Genomic DNA, 21,819 nt, shown 5'->3' with positions numbered 1-21,819 from the left:
GAGTCAAGCCCATGCATCTAGCTTTAATAATAAAAAAAAAAACTAGGGTCATGCTTATTTTTTTTTTTTTTTTGAGGTGGGCAATAATTGATCTATAGGATTCATGTTTTTAGATTTTAAAAACCTAATTTTCAAAAAACAATTTATTTGAAAATACCTCCAAATCAACATTTAACCTAAAAAAACAACTTAACAACCCCAAAATCACTTTAAAAAATAAAAATCAATCAAATCAAAATAAATCAAATGAACTAGATCTACTTCTTTCGGCATGTTTATAGGCTCCTCTCGAGAAAAGAAACCTATTAAAACAAATATTGTTTTTTTTTAGCCTGAATGAATGTGGTCAACTAATAATTTCGCTAATTTTTGATGAGTTTATCTACTTTTTCTCAAATTCAAAGATTGAAAAAATAAAAATAAAATAAAATTTTGGATCAAAATAAAAATTCTAAAAACTTTGAGATTAACCACATGTTTTTCTAAGTGTTTTACATCTCATTTAAAATTTTATCCTTTTACTATAATTTAAAATTTTATCTTATGAAATTAAGTCACAAAAAAATTAAATGAAAAATGAAAAATGAAAAAGAAAAAAGAAAAAAGAGGGAACGGGAGAAACCCAAATCTTTTACTGTTTGAGTTAATAGTATAATCACAAAATACTTTATGTGAAATTATTATTTAATATTGCCCCTTCATTACCTTTTGACAATTCTAACGTAAACAAAAACTAATGATCCAAAAAAAGTCTCACCCAACGCCAAATTGTCGTGCTCTATGGATAAAGCAAGCACATCAAATACCTCCACAATGATAGATTACATCTAGAAAAAATTATTTTTGGTGAAGATAATAACACTGATCAAGAGGTTTTTTAAGGAAAATTATTTTTTTATTTAGTTTAGAAAATTAAATAATATACTTAATAATTTTATTCTTTTTAGTTTGTTTAAAACTTCTTATTACCTTTTCTCTATTTTTCAGGTTTTTAAATTTATTTAGGCTAATTTTTTATTTATTTATTTAAGGAGTTGTAAACCTCTTAGAAAGGCAAACTACTTGAAAATAAATATTCAGCAATAATAAAATTATGAATAAGATTTGTGTGTGATCCATTCTTTAGAAAATTTTATATTCTTGTGCTTTTTTTTGTGTTGTTTTCATCTACACAGTTAGTATCAAAGCTCAACAATTTATGGCGGTTAGTTATTGTATGTCGTTTAATAACCATGGATGGAAGAGGTGGTCGCAGAATAAAACGTGCTTAAGTAGAAGAGAATGATGTGTTTCTCTCTTGGAAAAGAAATGTTCATGAATTGAAAATAGAAGATATACAAAAACAAACTCCAAAATTGACCAATCAGTTAGCGGTGATAAAGTTGCAAATATACTAATGAAGAAGATGAAGAAGAGAAAACTAGAGGAACGTGAGGGGTGTGATTACGAATCCATAACTAGTTTTAAGAGCCCTTTTTAGAGATATGAACATAATATGTAGCTTCTTGATTAGGATCAATATAGTGAAGATTTTGGTGGTCTTGTTTAAGGTGAAATAGATGTGGATTGATATTCTCCATAATTTATAATATTTATTTTGATGGTAATTATGTTGTAATGATATCATAAACAACAATAATAATGATAATAATTATATCATTAATGGTGTCCTTAATAATTTAGAGGTGAGTGCAAAGAAAATATAGAAGATGCTTATCAAGAGAAAGTTGTTAATATAAGTTATGTTAATCTATTTGATTACAAGTTTATTATTATCATAAAAGTAGATTTTTTTAGGAGTTATATGAATGCAACATATGTTGATGAAGAAAGCTTGAGATTTGTAATTCATTACTCTAAAAGAGAAATTACTTGTCAGTTGATGTTTCTTATGAAAAATTTAACATGAAGAGAATGGAATTGATATCTAAAATTATTATACACGTGGAGTGAAAAAAGAAAAGGGGTTGGAGAGCCTTGATTAGATGTCAACAAGATCGAGACAAGAATTTTAAACTTGAAAACGAATTTGTTTTTCAAATTAGAGAGACTAATGCAAAGGGTTTTATAAGTATTTTTTTTTCTATTTAGTTTAGGAAATTAAATTACATGCTTAATAATTTTATTTTTACTAGTTTGTTTAAGATTTTTATTGTTTTTCCTTTATTTTCAAGTTTTCTAGTTTGTTTAGTTTGATTTTTGAATTTATTTAACAAGTTTAAACCATTGTTATAAAATCTGACTTGACAGATTGGCCTGAGACCCGGGCGACCCGAGACCTTGGCCAAGTTTCAAATGGGCAAAACCCAAGCTTGCAATTAACTCGGTCAAACCCATGCAATCCTCTAGGTCAACCTCAAACTCAGGTGACCACGACATAACCTAGGTGAGACTCAATATTTTTTTAATAAACCTAAAAAATACATAATTTATTTAAGAATACTTGGCCTCCCATAAATTCATTTATAGCCTACATTAACAACGATACCTTATTAGTTTTTTTATGTGGTGTGTATATATATACAGTCTACTTTCATATGAATTGTTACTTAACTTTTTAATATGAGATATTAAAATCTCAAATATTTTTTTTTATTTTCTCAGGTTAAATGGTTAAATTGGATCAACCCATATGACCTGATTTTTTGGCTAGATCAACTTCCGAACCGGATTTGGTAACTATGATTTAATCCTCTAGAAAATGAAATATTCAACAATAAAACTAAGAATTAAGATTTCTATATAAAACCTTCTTTTAAATTTTTGTATTCATGAACTTACTATCTATCTTGTGCTGTTTCAAAGGCGTCAAAAACCTAAACTGTACGATTGCCATTATTTGAACTGGCAAAAAAGTAAGGCGACAACTATGTATCCATCATGTCTTGTAGCCACCAAGTCTAAGGGTTTGTGAAGAACATATTCCTCCTTTTGGTCTAAGGGTTTTTTTTAAAAAAAAAGAAAAAAAAAACAGCTAGGGAAGTCTTCACCTACCTTTCTATCTGCTGGTCCAATTTCTCCAACACGTCTCCAGCAAGCTGCACGTTTCACTGAGGGAAGATCCCCTGCTGTCCGTAGTTGGGTCTTCGTGGGCAGTGAATGGCACTCAGCAAGGCCTTGGTTTATTTTATTCCTCTCTTCTGTCTGGACAAAACTTTATTCCTCAATTTGATGCTGAGTTTTGTGCACTTTCCCGATTGGAAAAGTCTAAAAAGAAGGGACATTCGCATATGTATCTCATTCCCCCCCCCCCCCCCCCCCCCCCCCCCCCCCCTAAAAAATTAATTTCTAAGGGGGGAATAAGATTGCTCCCCTCCCGCTTTGATATGCTTGTTGTGCTATCATTTTATGCTTAATATTAAAAGAACATAGTTATTAAGGTCTCGTGTGATTGGCGGAAAATAGTTTTCTGAAAATTATTTTTTAAACTTTCCCGTGTTTTTTTGTTATTAAAAAATTAATTAACGAATTTTTTAGTCAAAGAAAAATTTGACTTGGTTCTAGAAAAGTGTTTTCTTTTATTTTGGGTGGAAAACACTTTTTAGAAATTATAAAAAAATTAGAAATATCATATTATTTGCTGATTATAACAAATTTTGGTCCTCAAACTTTTGATTGCTATGTATTTTATTTTGATTTTTTTTTCAATTTCACCCCTTAGAATTTGATTTAATTTGATTTTTATATTAACTTTGGTCTTCATTTTTATGATTGTTATTTGCTTTTCTCTTATTATTTTTTTCATTTAAATTTTTAATCTATCAAATTTGATCCTCATTCTTTTGATTGTTACTTATTTTATTTGAAATAATTTATGAAATTGTAATTATTATTATTTTAATTTCATCATCTTTTAATTTTTTTATCTTTTAGATTTGATCTCCATTATTTTGATTGTTATTTATTTTATTTGAGATAATTTATGAAATTAGATTTTTTTCAATTTCATTCTCATTCAACTTTTTAATTTGTAAGATTTGTTCCTCATTATTTTAATAAACTTAAAAAAATATTAATAAGTTATTTTCCAACTCATTTTCCATGACATAACCAAATACTGGAAAATATTTTTCAACTTATTTCTCATGACACTACCAAACATCGAAAAATAATTCACTTTCAGGAATCCACTTTCCAAGAAAACCACTTTTCGAAAGGAAACTACTTTCCAGCAAACAAACGGGGTCAAAACTTGGTTTGGGGTTGATTCGAGCAAGGGATCGGGTTCTAAATCACACGGATTGATTCAGGTCAACTCGGAAAAATTTTAAAAAATATTTGAGATTTTAATATCCCACATGAAAAAGTTATTTCCCAAATACTGGAAAGTATTTTTCAACTTATTTCCCATGACACTGCCAAACATCGAAAAATAATTCACTTTCCAGGAATCCACTTTCTAGGAAAACCACTTTTCAAAAGGAAACTACTTTCCAGCAAACAAACGGGGTCAAAACTTGGTTTGGGGTTGATTCGAGCAAGGGATCGGGTTCTAAATCACACGGATTGAATCGGGTCAACTCGGAAAAATTTTAAAAAATATTTGAGATTTTAATATCCCACATGAAAAAGTTATTTCCCAAATACTGGAAAGTATTTTTCAACTTATTTCTCAAGACACTACCAAACATCGAAAAATAATTCACTTTTCAGGAATTCACTTTTTAAGAAAACTACTTTTCAAAAGGAAACTACTTTCCAGCAAATAAACGGGGTTTAAACTTGGTTTGGGGTTGATTCGAGCAAGGGATTGGGTTCTAAATCACACGGATTGAATCGGGTCAACTCGGAAAAATTTAAAAAAATATTTGAGATTTTAATATCCCACATGAAAAAGTTATTTCTCAAATACTGGAAAGTATTTTTCAACTTATTTCCCATGACACTACCAAACATCGAAAAATAATTCACTTTTCAGGAATCCACTTTCCAAGAAAACTACTTTTCAAAAGGAAACTACTTTCCAGCAAACAAACGGGGTCTAAACTTGGTTTGGGGTTGATTCGAGCAAGGGATCGGGTTCTAAATCACACGGATTGAATCGGGTCAACTCGGAAAAATTTAAAAAAATATTTGAGATTTTAATATCCCACATGAAAAAGTTAAGAAACAATCCACATGAATATAAGTTATATATGTTATAAATAATGAAGTTTAAAAAATTATTTTAAAAGGTTTGTTATCCTATATTGGAAAGATATTATCTTATCTTTTTAAATTGAAGTATTTAAACAAAAAAGTTTCTTATTCCATATTGAAAAAATACAACTTTATTCTTGTAAACATAGAGTATATATATACTAATTGACTTTTAATCCTACATTAAATGAATAAAATTTTCTTTTAATATTTTTTTAAAAAACTTTGATATGAGTTAATTACGAATAATCCATCCATTAACTAAAACCAGTTACTTATCTAACCACATAAAAATGTTCTTTGGCATGCACTAAAAAAATACCTATAGATTTAATTTTTCAGATTTTACTGGGTGACTTGAATTTTAAATTGACCCAATAGGTCAAATAATTTTATTCAGCCCTGTTGCCTGTCTTGCCAAATTCAGACGTGGCTAAAATTCCAAGTTAATCTATCGGGTTGGATAACATGTAATATCTATGGTTAAGAGTTGATGTCATTCTCAAGAGATCAAAGCTATTTTACAGTCAGAGAGGATTTTTAAAAGTCTGGTTGCGTTGTTTTTTAAAATAATTTTTATTTAAAAATATATTAAAATACTTTTTAAAAAAAAAATTATTTTTAATATATTAAAATATCTGAAAACATAAAAAATTATTAATTTAAAATAAAAAAATAATTTGTTAATATATTTTTTTAAAAAACATTTTTAAGATAGAAAAACAGCCATAACCAAAGAACAAACAATCGAAATGAAAATGTGAGCCATCAGACCTCGGAACTCATTAGAAAGTCTCGTGTGAATTATTTTTCTTGAAAGGAGAGCGTCATTATCGAGTCCATCCCCAGTTAAGCTAGGTTCACAAGACTGTTCTGGTCGTTCACCAGATAGGAAAAATCAAAATCATTTATGCAAGGCTATAATAACTTTTTAGGCGCCCTACGCCAAGTAATCCTAAATGAAATCCCCCCAAAGAAATCGGCACTCACTACTTGGAAAATCTTGAGGGCCATTGCCAGCATTCTCTAGCTATATCTATGAGTTTTATTGCTGCTTGTTTGCTAGAAGTAAGATGCATTCAAATAAATATATATATTAACGGTAGACAATAGAGTGTTGTGCAGTGTTTGAATCCTCAAAATGAAAATGGAAGCATACACGACTGGGCTGGAAAGCAATGTTCTTGTTCACAAGTGAAATAGACGAGCTAAATCCTTTGCCAAATACTACTATTCACATCGAGAACAATTCTCCTATTGACATCAAGGAACATATATAGAGTCAGGAGACATGGATATCATTTGAAGGAGGCTGGAATTTGAAAAGGTCTCTTCAAGTCCACGTCCCCGTTTACTACATCCATCAATGCTCTCTTTTGCAATGTGTATCAGTTCCCTTGCAACCTCAACCATTCCAATCTTACCATCTCCACCAAACAACAGGCATCTTGTGGCAAGGTCGGCAATTACCTCTATCTGATCCCGGCGAAATGGCGGTTGCTCGTGATAATGGAGACCCGGATCCACGATTTCTTCTAGCTTCCCACTTCTAATTTTTTTCAATGCTACAGCTGGGAGCTCCTTGTTTTTGGAGCCTGTAATTAACTCTAGAAGCAATACGCCAAAGTTGTAAACATCACTCTGGTGAATACGTGATCCTTCATGATTGCTGTATGAATGAGTATCATTCCCAAGGCTAGCTGTAAATAGCTTGAACCCAGCGACTTTAACTGATAAATCTTCATCTAAAAAGATGTTGCCGGATTTGAGATCATGGTGGAAGATAGGAGGGATGATTTCATACTGCAAGAATGCAAGAACACTTGCTGTTTCTGCGGAAATTCTCAATCTCTTATACCAATCAAGGCCAACCTTTTGTTCTCCACTCTGGTGCAAATGTTCCTCCAAGGTACCATTAGCAGGATACTCATAGACTACTAGTGGAGAGTAGACAGAGTTAATGCAGCATCCAAGGACACGAGCCATATTCCTATGTAAAACTGCAGATAAAACCTCAACCCTAGACAGGACCTGAGTGAGTTCTCTTTCGTCACGGCATTCTACCTTGTGCACAGCTATATGTGTATCATCTCCAAGGACCCCTGCATAAATTGTACTGTTATTGCTGCTTGCAAGTTTTTGATCACCATCAAATCCTCTGGTAGCATTTTCTAGCTCATGGTAATTGAATAATCTAGTCCTACAAGCTTTCCTGAATGAGATGGTGCTGTGTAGATGAGCATGGTCAGGGTCGTACATGTCAGCCTTAACAGGTCGTTTCAGTAGGCAAAAGAGTGCAATCAGGGAGGCAATGATGAATATCGGACCAACAACTCCTGCAAAGTAAGAATGTGATGGTATTATTCTCACAGCAACCAGGAGCAAAGAAAAGTTATGGATAGCATCGCGTCAATTCAAAAATGGATGAGTAAGGAGAACTCCTAAGGCACGTTTGCTTCGCTTGTTTGCCTGTAAATTCTTGCTGGGAGAAAATGAGAAAAATACAGTTCAAGTCAATATTGCATTTTGTGATTCTGCACTGAAATCATGCAAGTGAATTTATTATGAGTCCGCATTGCAATGGCCTGAAGATCTAACTACTGAATTCTAAGTACACACCAGCTAAAATTGTAACCATTTTTCCCCTGTGCTTTTTTGTATCACGATCACTGCCGCGTGCTTCCTCTCCATCCTTGATGCTGGCTGTTAAGACACATTGAATGAAAGGAATTCTGTTTAATGCATGTTGGAAATAGGCTTATCAAACACATTCTGAGTCTGAAATTTACCGCTATGTTTATAGCGTATGGTAGCGAGACCAACAATGTGAGAAGTAGATTGAATGGTCAAACATCAAGACTTAAAACAGTATGCAGATATCTTTGAGAAAGTAGTGAAGGATTAACGATCAACACTTTGAACAATCAGTAGTGTGTATCCATGCCCCTTGCTTTGGTGTATTTGTGGAGTATTAATTAAAAAGGGAGAAAGACAAGATCAAATAACCCTTGGCTAACATGAGAAAGCCAATCCAATGTCTGCCTTCTTATTTTCTGATTGAAAGGAAGAGTTAAAATACTGAACCCAATTTATGAAGCAATTACTAGGGTATCGATAGCTACTCACATTTCATGCATCCTTCTCCACTAGCATATCCATCACCAACGAATCCATCCTGACATTTGCACCGTATCCCTCCATCAACTGCTGTAGCATTTACAATGTCTGCTTTGTCAGCACAGACTCCCTTGGATGAATTCTTTGGAACCGCCCATTCTAACTTAACCCCGCGCTTTCCAGTGTTGGTACCGCGAGAAACAACCCAAGAAGAGAACCCCCGGCATCCAAATTTGGAAAACACTGAGAAGCCATCTCCAAAATCCCATGAACTATGATCGGAAAGGGGATAACAGCAGGCAGGAGGGCCGCTGCCACTGCCATCACAACCAGGCAAGTCAATCGTTTCACAGTCTGCTTTACACAAAGAAGAGTCCTCACAATCATATAAACCAATAACATTATCAACCGATAGGCCAAAGCAGTCATTTCCTGCCAAACCAAAGGAATTCAAATCATTGTACTGTCGACAAGTGGAGCTACCCGAAAAGTCTACTAATATACCATCGGAGAAGAATTCAAGGACTTTATAGCTTAGAGAGTCTATGTTGAGGTAAAGGGTAGTGGAGTTTGAGCAAGAAAGATGAAAAGCGTTGGAAACTGAAGCACAAGAAGTGTTCAGGTGAAATGGAAATGGGATACGCAACTTCCCGCATTTCTCATCACACTGGCTAATTAATTTCTGAGGATGCTGCTGTGTTTCTTGAAGACAATGAGAAATGGGCGATTGATGGAGCAATGTGAAGAGAAACAAAGGTGCAAGGAGTAGAGCTAACATTGCCTTTGAAAGAGTTGACCGGAGAGAATATCAAGGAAGGAATTTAATAGAAGTACTGGAAGAGGGGAATGCAAGGGAGAGCTGAATATTCTTCACACTCCGTTCATGGACCAATATTGAAGTGAGAGTTAATTACAAGGCTCGCGTATACCAAATACATTGCCGTGTCAGAAGAGTGTCACGAAAATGGTACAAATCACACAGATGCTGGCAAGACAAGATCAGCTCAGAGAGGTCATGTGGGGGAGAGGGGAGGCATAGAAGTTGGAGAAAAGGAGAAGATTGGTCCGTGGAATGGGCTACATTTAGAATGGTGTGCTAAGAGTGAGCACTTCCGATGAGTTTAGTTTTAGCCTTTCAATTAAGTTCAATGGCTTGGATTATACAATACCTAATCTTTTCTCTAAAATTATTAGCATAGTAAAAACAATTTGCACAAGTTTCAAGCTTTTTTCTGGGAAATGTAGATATAGTTTGAGAATTACGGAATGTCAGATCTATATATAACGTTATTTTACCTTGAAAAAGCCACTTTTGCTAACTACACATTACCCCTTCTAACCCCCAATGCCAATGCCACGCCTGGGGTGTACGTTACCCGCTTTTCTGGTCACTGGGCTGCTGACATCTGTGCTTTTATGCACCCTTAGGTCAGTTCATTCCTGTATCCAAACAGAGACTGGAAAACAATTTGAGTTTTCTCTTCTCGGTTCTGCCGTCACTGATGTTGGGATATTAAATTAATTAGAGCTACGTGCTCAATCTTAGATGAAGAAATAAGCGACCTTTTGTCTTAAAGTATCTTTTTTTTAAAGGAAGAGAGGGTACTTTTATTTTTTTAATGTTTTGGTTCTAGTTTTCAAGCACCTATGCAATAATATCCTCCGGGTAGGATTATATTAACCATAGTTATTAAACCCGGCCCGGCCCGGCGGGTCGACCCGGGACCCGGTCGACCCGGTGGCTGGACCGGTCCGGGTTTAATAAAAGACCGGCTGTGGCAACAGCCCGGCCAAACCCGGGCGACCCGGAACCCGGGTGACCCGGGCGAACCCGGACGAGACCCGGTTTTTTTTTTTTTTCAAATGTGGGATTTGAAACCCATTAGTATATATACTCTATGTTTCCATGAAAAAAACCATGTTTTTTCAATGTGGGATAAAAATCTTTTGGTTTAAATATTTCAACTTAAAAGGATAACATAGTATCTTTTCAATGTGGGATTTGAAAGCCCTTTCATATATATACACTATGTTCCCATGAAAAAAATCATGTTTTTTCAATGTGGGATAAAAAACCTTTTGGTTTAAATACTTCAACTTAAAAGAATAACATAGTATCTTTCCAATGTGGGATTTGAAACCCTTTCATATATATACACTATGTTCCCATGAAAAAAACCATGTTTTTTCAATGTGGGATAAAAAACCTTTTGGTTTAAATACTTCAACTTAAAAGGATAACATGATATCTTTTCAATGTGGGATTTGAAACCCTTTCATATATATACACTATGTTCCCATGAAAAAAACCATGTTTTTTCAATGTGGGATTTAAAACCCATTAATATATATACTCTATGTTCCCAAGAAAAAAATCATGTTTTTTCAATGTGGGATAAAAAACCTTTTGGTTTAAATACTTCAACTTAAAAGGATAATATATTATCTTTTCAATGTGGGATTTGAAACTCATTAGTATATATACTCTATGTTTCCAAGAAAAAAGTTATGTTTTTTCAATGTGGGATAAAAAACTTTTTAAAATATTATTTTAAACTTTATAATATGTATAATCTATATTTACATAGATTTTTTCATATGAAATATTAAAACTTTAATTTTTTTTAATTTTTCCGGGTTAATCCGGGTTGACCCGAGTTGACCCGGGTTGACCCATGAAACCCGGGACCCGGCCCCTTGGCCGGGTCAACCCCCGGGCCGGGTTTAATAACTATGATATTAACACTACTTTACTGTACTAAAAAAAACTTTGAAAACTTATGAATATTGAAGTTGCTTCTTTTTTATATATATTTCATCTTGGATTTCTTTTAATGATAGTTCGAGTTGTTTTTAAATTGATTAAGTCGATTGAATTATATCAAGATTACTCTAAAAAAAATTAACTTTAAAACCAGGTTAGACAAGAAATCGACCTCCCTTTTTTCAATTTCAATATTTTTTTTAAATTTCATCCTTAAGTTCTTTTTAACAATCATTAAGGCTGTATTTGGACCGACCAAGTCATATGAATCATGTCAAGACAACTCTCATATGGTTTGATTTTAAACTCAGGCTATGTAAGAGTCGGATCAAGGGTTTTTTATGTCAATTTCATCATTTTTATCTCAATTTTGTTCTCAAACATTTTTTACTCGTTTGTCGGGATGCCTTTTGATCAACCAATCTACTAGGTTATGCCAGAATAACCCACACATTATTTGATTTTAAACTAGAGTCAAGCAAAAAGTTTAGTTGAGAGGTTTTTTGTTTTTGTCAATTTTATCCCCGCACTTTTTTTACCGAACATTCAAGTAGCCTTTGGAACAACCAAATCGATTGGGTTACATCGAGACAACTCCTATACAATTTAATTTTAAACTCGGGCTAGATAAAAAATTAGATTGAGAGGTTTCAAGGTTGACCCGCTAGGCAGGGTCTAATAACAATATCAAATAGTTCTTTGCGTCTTATATATCTTTTGTTACTTCAAAAAAATAGATGAGTGTGGACTTGTAAACTAGTATATGCTAAAAGGTTTGAGTTTTTTCCCAAGTGCTTCACTATTCATATGAACAGTAAAGTAACTAATTTTTTTTTTTCAAATTTTAAAAATTATTTTTATTTTATTTAAATCCTTTTATAGTCTAATTAGATGAAATTAGGCTTTAAGACTATGATTAAAATAAAAAAAAAAATTAAAAGAAAGAGGATTAAAATGTAAAAAATAAAGAAAATATAATTAAGGGTGGATGGCAAAAAAATAAATATGGCTCAGGTACATGGTCCTACCCAAGGGTCGCACAACTGGTCTTTTATAAAAGATCGAGATGCCCTAGGCTGCCCAGCCCCGTCCCGTGCGTCTGGGCTTTTTTTTTTTTGCCTTGTTTTTTTCAATTCCACCATTTAACATTGAATTGTTATTCATTTTTTTTATTTTTATTTTTATCCTTAAATATTTTTTTTATTTTTAATTTGTCTTAATAGTTCGTTTCAGTTTGCTTTTTATGGGGTTATTGTTGTCGCAAATAAATATCGTGATATTTGGCTAGTGCTTGATTTTTAGAGCGTCTATTTTTTATCATATAATTAAGTCAAAACTAATTTTAAAAAAGAAGTTATTAAACTTAGTAGAGCCCATGACCCGGGTCATAGATTTGACAAATTAAGCCACAAAAACCAAGTCAATCCAATATGTCGACGTCTCAATACTTAAAAAAAAAAAGATGTCATCTTGATTTTTTTTTAAGTTAAACCATGTTTTCACTAGTCTTCTAGGTTTTCTTTGGACTTGACAAGTCTACTAGATCATGTCGGAGCAACTCTCTCATAGTTTAATTTGAAACTCAAGCTAATTAAGAAGCCTTGTCAAAAGTTTTTAGGTGTGACCTACTAGACCAAGTTTAATACCAAATAGTTCTTAGCGACTTTGAAACTATTCTTTACATTAAAGATTTTTTTGGTACGACCCATAACATAACATGTGCAGTAATCTAATTATAGAAAACACTTAGTTGTATGGTGTTTTTCCTGTAACACCTTCATTATAGACACATATGCATGCACTAAGTATTTTTTTTTCACCCTTTTTCCTTTTTTTTTCTTTTCAATTTTGTCATTTTAAAGCCAGTTTAAGTTAAAATGTTAAGGAATAACAAAATTAAAAGACAGAGGACCAAAGTAAAAAAAAATAAAAAAATAGGTAAAATGGGCGCGGTTTCAAAGTTTGCAATCACCCTTTTACTTTCCCAATTATACCTTTTCAATTCCTAAATATTTTTGAAATTCAATTTTAGTACACAACTTTATTTCCCTTATTTTTCAACTCCTGGTTAGAGAGATGAGAAAGAAAAGTTGGCCGAATTGTGGTAATATGAAAAGAAAGTTCTTGTTAGCACTAATTTCAGCTATTAAAAAGGTTAATCTTTGTGTTTATAAGTTCTATTCAACATGAGAAGAATAACTTGAGTGTTATTTCACCTTGAAATGTTTTGAAAAGTAGATTTGATCTTGAAAACATTTTGGGTTCTGAGTTAATTTCTTTTTTTAGACAAATATTTTGGTTGTTTTAAGGTGCTAAGAGGTTTATATGGGTCTTTATGATGTTTTTAGGTAAAAAAAAAGAAAGATTGAAAGGAATTAGTCTATAGCCAAACTTTGGGCTCCTCTTGAATGGGCTTTACTTCAAATTTTTTTCTTTTTTAACTTCATCTAAATAGAAATCAAAGAGTTTATTTTTGTAAAGAATAATGCATCAATAATTTTTTTTAGATTATGACAAGATTTTTCAATGATATGAGTGTTGTCAAAAACTGGAAAGGTAAACAATGATCATTTGTGTTGTTTATATAAAAACAACATTGGCTAGGTAGGCAAAACATCTAAATGGGTGAGTGTGTTGACCTGCTTTTTTAGGTGTGGGTGCGCCTGCCTTTATTTCCATTAGGCCCAGACTTATGGGTTCCTCTTGGAAGGGCTTTCATTCATTTATTTTTAACTTCATCTAAATAAATATCAAAAAAAATTATTTTTGTAAAGAATAATGCATCAATGCTTTTTTTAGATTATGACAAGATAAATATTTTTTCACTTAAATTTGTTTTTTTAAAAGCATAATTTTTCCTATGAAGCTATTCCGATCTCATGATCTAAGTTGTGAATTTGACAAGTTAACCTGGTTGACTCAAGATTTTTAAAAAAAAGTTGATTTTTTTTCAATTTCATATTTCAACAATAAGTTGGTTATAAATTGGCCTTTGTATTGTTTTTTTTATGAGGGGATCCTATTTTCATAACTCGAGTCACAAGTTTGGCTTTTTTTTTTCTAATTGAATTTTGTTTTTTTATTTTTATCCTTCAATATTTGATTGATTGAAATTGGGCTTTCTAATTTGTGTCGATTTATGTTTTATAAGGTTATCACGATCTCATTACTCAATTCACAGGTTGGTCTGAATCAATCCAATATTTTATTTGTTTAATTTTTTTAAATGTCATATGATATGTCACAATCTCAATGTTTTAAAAGTGTATCATCCAATATGCATTTGATTTTAGGTTTCCTAACATATTTTATATTTTTTATGGTTAGAAAAAAAAATTGAGTCGACGTAGCATGGGTCAAAAAACTAGTATATACTAAATGATTTGAGTTATAACCTAAACTAGTGAAGTGGTTGAATTGTTTTCCATTTGCGAACTTTTTTTTTCCAACCGAATCCTTTGATGGGTCTAATTAGATAGAATTAGGCTTAAAATTATGGTAAATAGACCAAATTGGAAGAAACAAAATTGAAATGTTAAACACAAAGAAAAAGTATACATAATCCCACATTATCGATAATTTTCATGTAGGTCTAAAAGTTTATTTTGTTCATTTTTAGTTTCTGGCTTTGAGAGAGGAAAAAGAGACGTTTGAAAATAGTGAAAAGAGAAAAAATCATTGGTTAGGCCATTTTTTGGTGAACAAACTCATTATTTTTAGTGTTAATGAGTTTTATTCGACGAGAAGAGTTTGACGACAATGGTTTTTTCTCTAAACATCTATGAAAAAAGAGATCAATCTTAATTTAAAGATTTTTATTCGATTCATTTTTATTTTTAGGTGATTTTAGAGGTTATTAGTTGGTTTGGATGGTTTTTTTAGATGAAAATTTGTTGGAAAATGATTTTTCAACTCAAAAAAGCCTTATCTTGTTTTTTAAACCACTTTAGTAATGGTTGGAATTTGAGTCTGTAAGGCAACAGACAATGCATTCTTGTTATTTTTTTAATAAAAGAAAAGGAGAATGTCTTTTAGTCCATACCTTAAAAACAAAAAAAAAAAGTATGGCCTAGGTGCATGGACCTTTCTTAGGCCCAAGTGCATGGGCTTTTTTATTTTCCGGACATGCTAGGCCACCCAGGCCCGTGCATTTAACCTAGCTTTTTTTTTTTTTCTAATTTCATCATTCAAATTGGGTTTTTGTTGAGCTTTTTTTTTTTAATTTTATCATTCAATATTTGATTGATTTTGAATTAGTCTTCATATTTTGTTATCATATAATAAAATAAAAAATATTATTGAACTCAATGAAGTCCATAACCTGGGTCACAGGTTTGGTGGGTTATCGGGTTGATCCAAGTCAATCTTATATATCTCCATCTCAGTGTTTAAAAAAATTTCATTCTGGGATATTTTTAAAGCCAAACCATGATTTTACCGATTGTCCAAGTTATCTTTGGACCTGTACGCTTGGATTTTTTTTTGTCATTTGTTTTTTTTCCTTTGACTTTTTTTTGTCTCTTGACTTGTGAAGTCAACTGGGTCACATAAAAAAACTACCACTTGATTTAATTTAAAACACAGGCTAGATAAATAATCGAGTCGAGATTTTTCAAATTTGATCCATTAGACTAGATTTAGGCCCCGTTTGTTTGCTGGAAAGTAGTTTTCTTTTGGAAAGTGAATTCCGGGAAAATGAATTATTTTCTGATGTTTGGTAGTGTAATGGAAAATAAGTTGGAAAACACTTTCCAGTGTTTGATTATGTCATGGAAAATGAGCTGAAAAATAACTTATTAATGTTTTAATTTTCTCAAGTTTATTAAAATAATGATAAACAAATCTTACAAATTGAAAAGTTGAATGAAAATGAAATTGAAAAAAAATATAATTTCATAAATTATCTCAAATAAAATAAATAATAATCAAAATAATAGAGATCAAATCTAAAAAATAAAAAAAATGAAAGATGAAGAAATTAAAATAATAATAATTAACATTTCATAAATTATTTCAAAAAAAATAAGTAACAATCAAAAGAATGAGGACCAAATTTGATAGATAAAAAATTTCAATAAAAAAATGATAAGAGAAAAGCAAATAACAATTATAAAAATGAGGATCAAAGTTAATAAAAAAATTAATTTTTAAGAGATGAAATTAAAAAATAAATATTCAAAATAAAATATATATAGCAATCAAAAGTTTGAGGACCAAATTTGATATAATCAGCAAATAATATGATATTTCTAAATTTTTCACAACTTCCGGAAAGTGTTTTCCGCCCAAATTTTACAGGAAAACACTTTCCTGGAAACCAAGCCAAATTTTTCTTTGATTGGAAAGTATTTTCCGTTGAGTAACTTTTCTAATATCAAACAAACACAAGAAAACTTAAAAAATGGTTTCCCAAAAAATAAATTCCAAAAAACAAACATAGTCTTAATAACAATGACAAAAATTTCCTCACCACTTGTATATTTGTTTTATGTTAAGACAAAATTCACTCTGACCCAGCATGGCTAGTCATCTAGTCTTACATAAGCCATCTTACTTCTTATGATATTTAGTTGCATTTTGATATAGAAAGAATTTATTTATAATATGATAGAAAGTAATTTTTTTGAAAAAGCTCAAACGCATTAAACATACATTATAATAAAACAATCTTAATTTTAGATTTAACTAATGCATGTTTGGGAGTGCGGTTGCGGTTGCTTTTCAAAGTGTTTTTCATGCCGAAATGCATCAAGATGATGTTTTTTTATTTTTTAAAAATTATTTTTGAGATCAGCACATCAAAATAATCCAAAACATATAAAAAAATTAATTTTTCATAAAAAAAAATTTGAATTTTTTAGAAACGTGGGTTGGCCTGCGTTTCCAAACACTCTATAAAATTAAGCTCAAATTTAGTAAGAAGATTCTAATTGTCTAGTTCTTTAATAGATCATCTTGTTGTAATCATCCAAAATCGAGAAGCCCTTCAAATTAGACCATGAAATTGTTGTTTTTTATGTTTTAATTATTTTCATAGTTTATTTTGGATTCTTATTATTCTATTTAGTTTTAAGTTCTTTTGATTACGTTGGTTTTTAATTTTATATAATAAGTTTGTGTGTTATTTTTTTTAATCAAATTATTGAATTAAAAGATTTTTTAAAATATATAAGAGTTTTTAATTATTAATTTCTCTACAATTTAGTACTTTAAAATTTGAGAACCCTATTGTTTATTAACTAAGCATTACTTTATTTTATCAAGAAAAACAGAAAAAGAAATATTTAAAAAGAAATTTGTTTTTAAATGATGTGTTTTTACAAATAAAAAAAAGAAAAAGAAAAAGCAAAACAGAAAAAGAAAATATGAAAAAATAAATTTGTGTTTAAATGATGTGTTTTTACAAATTAAAGAAAAAAGAAAAGGAGTTTCTCTATTTTTTCAAGACAAACCTTTAAGTTGGAAAACATGGAAAAGTTGTTTTCCAAATTTCCTCATTCTTTTGCCTTGGCTGGAAAACACGTTTCACTAAGTTTTTTCATCTTAATAATTGTTTTGACAAAAATACCTCTCACTTTTCATCTTATTATAATTATACCATCTATATATTCTCATCTTTCTTTCATATGTAGTCGTTATTCTCCTCCTCCGTTCTCCATCCATCGACTAAAAGCACTCAGCAGCAATGCCTCCACCACCGCCATCAACATCGCTTTCAACAGCAGCAGCAGCAGAAACAACACCAGCAACATCGCTTTCAATTCCGTTGTAGAGTTGGCAGGTCACTGCTGTGTACGAGAACCATATCAAAGGTCAGACATGGGTCACGTTGTGGATGTTCTTTATTCTCTGGTAAAAGAGATCTACTTCACCGCATTTATTTTCGAAAGGGTGGATAATTGCTAATTTTCAGTCACGGTCTAGAGCGAGAATTGAATTGTCGAAAAATTATGAGTTTTTTTTCCCCGGGAATATCTGATAGGATAATTCTAATATCTAGAGGAATTGATGATGGGTTGAAGATTGTGGAGCTTGTAATTGCTAAATTGCTCAGGGAGGTAGTTATTGTGACATAAGTTTGGAATGTATAAGATGTTTTCTAACGTTAATAATTTTTCTTGTCGGCTAGATTCCTATTGAAGATGGAGATGATACTAAACCAAGAATGGAAGTGAGATTAGTTAATAGTTGCCAGCATGATTAAAATCATACATGAATGTTGGTGTGTGAGGGGATGTATTTGCTCTGTATTTAATTCCATGAAAAATCATAGCTTCCCTACTTGGTGTTTAGAGTTTTATCCCCAGAATTGTGTTTTGGGAAGCACCAGAGTTCTTAAGACATGCATGGTTTTGATCTAGAAATGTCCTTGCCACAGCCACTTAAGAAGAAGTTCCATCACATGAATACCTTCATGTCAGCAAATCCAAGCTCCGACAACTCCCTCACTCTATCAATGTATCCTGGATAATAATAATAAAGAAATTAATTTTGGTTTAATCTATGCCCTGACCAACACCTATTCTTCTGTGTGATTTTGCAGAGCAAAAATGTCTCCTACTTCTTGATTTCTTTGTTTTCAACCCATTATCACTATAAAATTGCATAATTCTTATGAAATTAGCAAGAGAATTCTTACAGAATTGGCAAACTTTGTACGGGGAAAAACATCAATTCTTACTCTTTCGTTGTATGCTGGATAATAATAATAATAATAATAATAAAGAGAAGTTATAGGGTTTTTTAGAGAAAAAAAAGGGGTATTTGGTTCTTGAGATTAAAAAAAAAGGGTATTTTAAAATAATATTTTTGATTTAGAATTATTTTAGCAGAGACTCTCTGATTTGAAATAGTATATTTCTACATTTTTCATTTAAATTATACCTCCAAAACAGTTCTAAACACAAAAATTAATTTAACAATCGTTATTGAATTCAATTCCAACAAAATTACTAATTAGGTTAAACCATGGTTGAAAAAAAGTTAATATAAGTTTCAAAACATAAATAAAACATGTCCTAGGAAAATATTTAAAAATTAGCTAATTTTTCATTTGAGGATTTTTTAGGGTTTTCAAGTAAACATTAGTGATTGTTTTTCCACTGGCCAAAACCCATTTGGGAATTTGAATACCGAAGCTTGAACAAAAATAATAATAATGAATTTTTAGGGTTTTAAGCTCCAATATCTATGAGTTACAATTTTAGGCATTCTTTAATATAATATAAGCAATTATTTTTCCATATAAGTTGACCCAAGAATCTGGAAAAGCCATTTAAATAACATGCTCTGTTCCATTGATTTATGTATTTATTTGGGTATATTTATTTCAGGAGATTTATGCATTTACCAATTTGACTCATTTTTTTTATGGATTAGTTTCATTGCAGGATGTAAAGCATGGATTTGTAGGAAGTCCCATGAATCACTAAATGAAACAAAAATTAAAGTTTAACAATAATACATATTAAAATAATAGATTTTTTATGTTTTATTTTGTTTTATTCATTATAAATTAAACTATATATATATATATATATATATATATATATATAATTATCTTATGCACCATTATTAAATACAATTTATTTTCATCTTCTGTTCTATCTTTTCTCTTTCTCTATTTTTCAATTTATTTTATCTCGAGACAATAACTAATAACTAAGATAATTGGATTCATTATCCAAATTAGTTCAGCCCTATTTTTTTTTGGCTAAGAGAACACCAAGCATCATAGTTTTAAAACCCAGTTTGACTTGGCGAGTCAATCCTCGTCAGGTTTAATGAAAAAAAGAAAAAAAAATTTGAGTGATCTGGTAAAAAACTCGGGTTGACCCAGTTAAAACCCGATTGCAATTCATTGACTATTTATTTATTTATTTATTTTTATAAAAAAAATAATATCATTTGGATATATATATATATATATATATATATATATATATATATATATATATATATATATATATAAAAGGTTAATGGTGACCTGGTTAAAATTTATGATATAGTTTAAGAACTCTAGTGTATATGTGCACGAGAAATAATAAGATTTCAATTGAGAGTGGAAACCAAATTTGCTTGTATAATTTTGGAATTCATTTCAAGTTCTAAATAGTCGTGAATCATATTATTGGATTTACAATTTTTACGTAAAGAATGTTATATAAGCAAATATAAACTTTTTAATTAAAAAACAAAAATGATGTTATTAAAAAATATATATATTGATAAACCATGAAAGAATTGTTAAAGATAATTAAATACTATTTCTTTTAAAAATAAAAAATTAAGAGCTTATCATGCAAATATTCAACCTAAATTTTCTTTAATTTATGTATTCTTGTTTTTATTTTTTTATCTTAGAGGTTATTTCTTCTTACCAAGAAAAAATAATTTATAAATAAAAAAGATCTAATATACCATCGTCTCTATATTAAAAAAAAAGATATCATCTTGAAACTTTTTTATTAAAGTCAAACACGGTTTTTACTGGTTTTTCGTGTTATTTTTTAACTCGTCAAATTGACTGAGGCATGTTAAGACAACTCTCACGTGAGTTAATTTTAAATTTAGAATAAGTAAAGAGTCTGGTTGAGAGGTTTCAAGATTAACCTGCTAGGTTGAGCTCCTTTTTTTTTTTTTTTTAATTATATCTTGCAATTTTGTTTTTCAATTGAATCCTTTCTTACTTTTTTTTTATTATCAAATTTCATCTTTTAATATTTGATTGACTTTGAATTGGTCTTTATAATTTGTTTTGGTTTAGTTTTTATAAGGTATTATAGTTTCAAACAAACATCCTCATATTTTGTTGGTGCTCAATTTTACAAGCGCTAATTTTTGCTATCATATGATTATGTAAACAATAGTTAAAAAAAAAAACAAAGATGGAGTCTATCACGGGTTTAACGGGTTAGACTTTGAAATCTAGATCGATTTAATATTTCATTATGATAACAATAGTTACAGGTTTTTCGTGTTGTCTTTGAACCCCCGCTAAGTCAACTGAGTCACGTTAAAGGTAACTTCCACGCGGGTTAATTTTAAACTCAAGATAGATAAGGAGTTGAGTCAAGAGGTTTCAAGGTTGACCTAATGGCTTAGGCCTCTTTTTTATTTCCTGTTTTTTTTTTAATTCCATCTTCCATTTTTGTTTTTCAATTAAATCCTTTCTGTCCTTTTTTTTTTCTTTCCAATTTCATCTTGTAACATTTTGCATATTTTGAATCGGTCTTTATAATTTGTTTTGGTATACTTTCTATGAGGTCTAAAAAAACATCTTGATATTTTGTTGGTTCTTAATTTTACAAGCGCCTATTTTTTTATATCATATTATTAAGTAAAACGTAGTTAAAAAAATATTTAAACTGAGTGGAGTCTACTATCTAGATCACGAGTTTTGGTGGGCTAAACTGCAAAGTTTGGGTCGATCTAATATGTTGTAGTTTCAATATTAAAAAAAAAGATGTCATCTTGAATTTTTTTATAAAGCCAAACCATGTTTTTTACTGGTTGTCCGTATTGTCTTTAAACCCGCCAAGCCAATCGGGTCACGTCTAGGCAAATTTTATGAGGGTTAATCTTACACCCAAGCTAGACATTAAATCGAATTTAGAGGTTTTAAGGTTGACCCGTTGTGTTGGGCTCTCTTTTTTCCTGTTTTTTTTTAATTCAATCTTCCAATTTCTTTTTTCTTTTAATTGAATTCTTTTTGTCTTTCTTTTCAATTTCATCTTTCAATATTGGTTGATTTTGAATTAATCTTCATAATTTGTATTTGTTTACTCTTTAGTAGGTAT

General features: G+C 30.6%; 1 protein-coding gene and 1 long non-coding RNA gene across 2 annotated transcripts; one reads left to right on the top strand and one right to left on the bottom strand.

Annotated features, from left to right (window-relative positions):
• Window positions 1-6,213: 6,213 nt before the first annotated feature.
• LOC7487748 (probably inactive receptor-like protein kinase At2g46850) lies at window positions 6,214-9,378 on the bottom strand. The gene is made up of 3 exons (XM_002301414.4): window positions 8,266-9,378; window positions 7,759-7,842; window positions 6,214-7,475 (listed from the first exon to the last, which is right to left on the bottom strand). Exons 1-3 carry the CDS (start codon window positions 9,032-9,034, stop codon window positions 6,403-6,405), a joined length of 1,926 nt encoding a protein of 641 aa, XP_002301450.1. The 5' UTR covers window positions 9,035-9,378; the 3' UTR covers window positions 6,214-6,402.
• Window positions 9,379-17,641: 8,263 nt separating this feature from the next.
• On the top strand, window positions 17,642-18,522 carry LOC112326684 (uncharacterized). The gene is made up of 2 exons (XR_002980611.2): window positions 17,642-17,832; window positions 18,150-18,522. It is a non-coding gene; the product is annotated as an uncharacterized LOC112326684 (long non-coding RNA).
• The last annotated feature ends 3,297 nt before the right edge of the window (window positions 18,523-21,819 follow it).

Source organism: Populus trichocarpa, chromosome 2 (assembly GCF_000002775.5).
Source record: "Populus trichocarpa isolate Nisqually-1 chromosome 2, P.trichocarpa_v4.1, whole genome shotgun sequence".
NCBI lineage: Eukaryota > Viridiplantae > Streptophyta > Magnoliopsida > Malpighiales > Salicaceae > Populus > Populus trichocarpa.
Note: the sequence above shows the minus strand (reverse complement) of the source record. Positions and strands in the feature narration are given on the sequence as shown.

Excerpts from the sequence above, each read along its gene's own strand:
- LOC7487748 (XM_002301414.4), bottom strand. The coding sequence starts at position 9,034 with ATGTTAGCTCTACTCCTTGCACCTTTGTTTCTCTTCACATTGCTCCAT. Across the intron at positions 7,843-8,265 it reads TGGAGAAGGATGCATGAAAT|CCAGCATCAAGGATGGAGAG; the intron begins GTGAGTAGCTAT and ends GTGTCTTAACAG. Across the intron at positions 7,476-7,758 it reads AATGGTTACAATTTTAGCTG|GAGTTGTTGGTCCGATATTC; the intron begins GTGTGTACTTAG and ends CTTACTTTGCAG.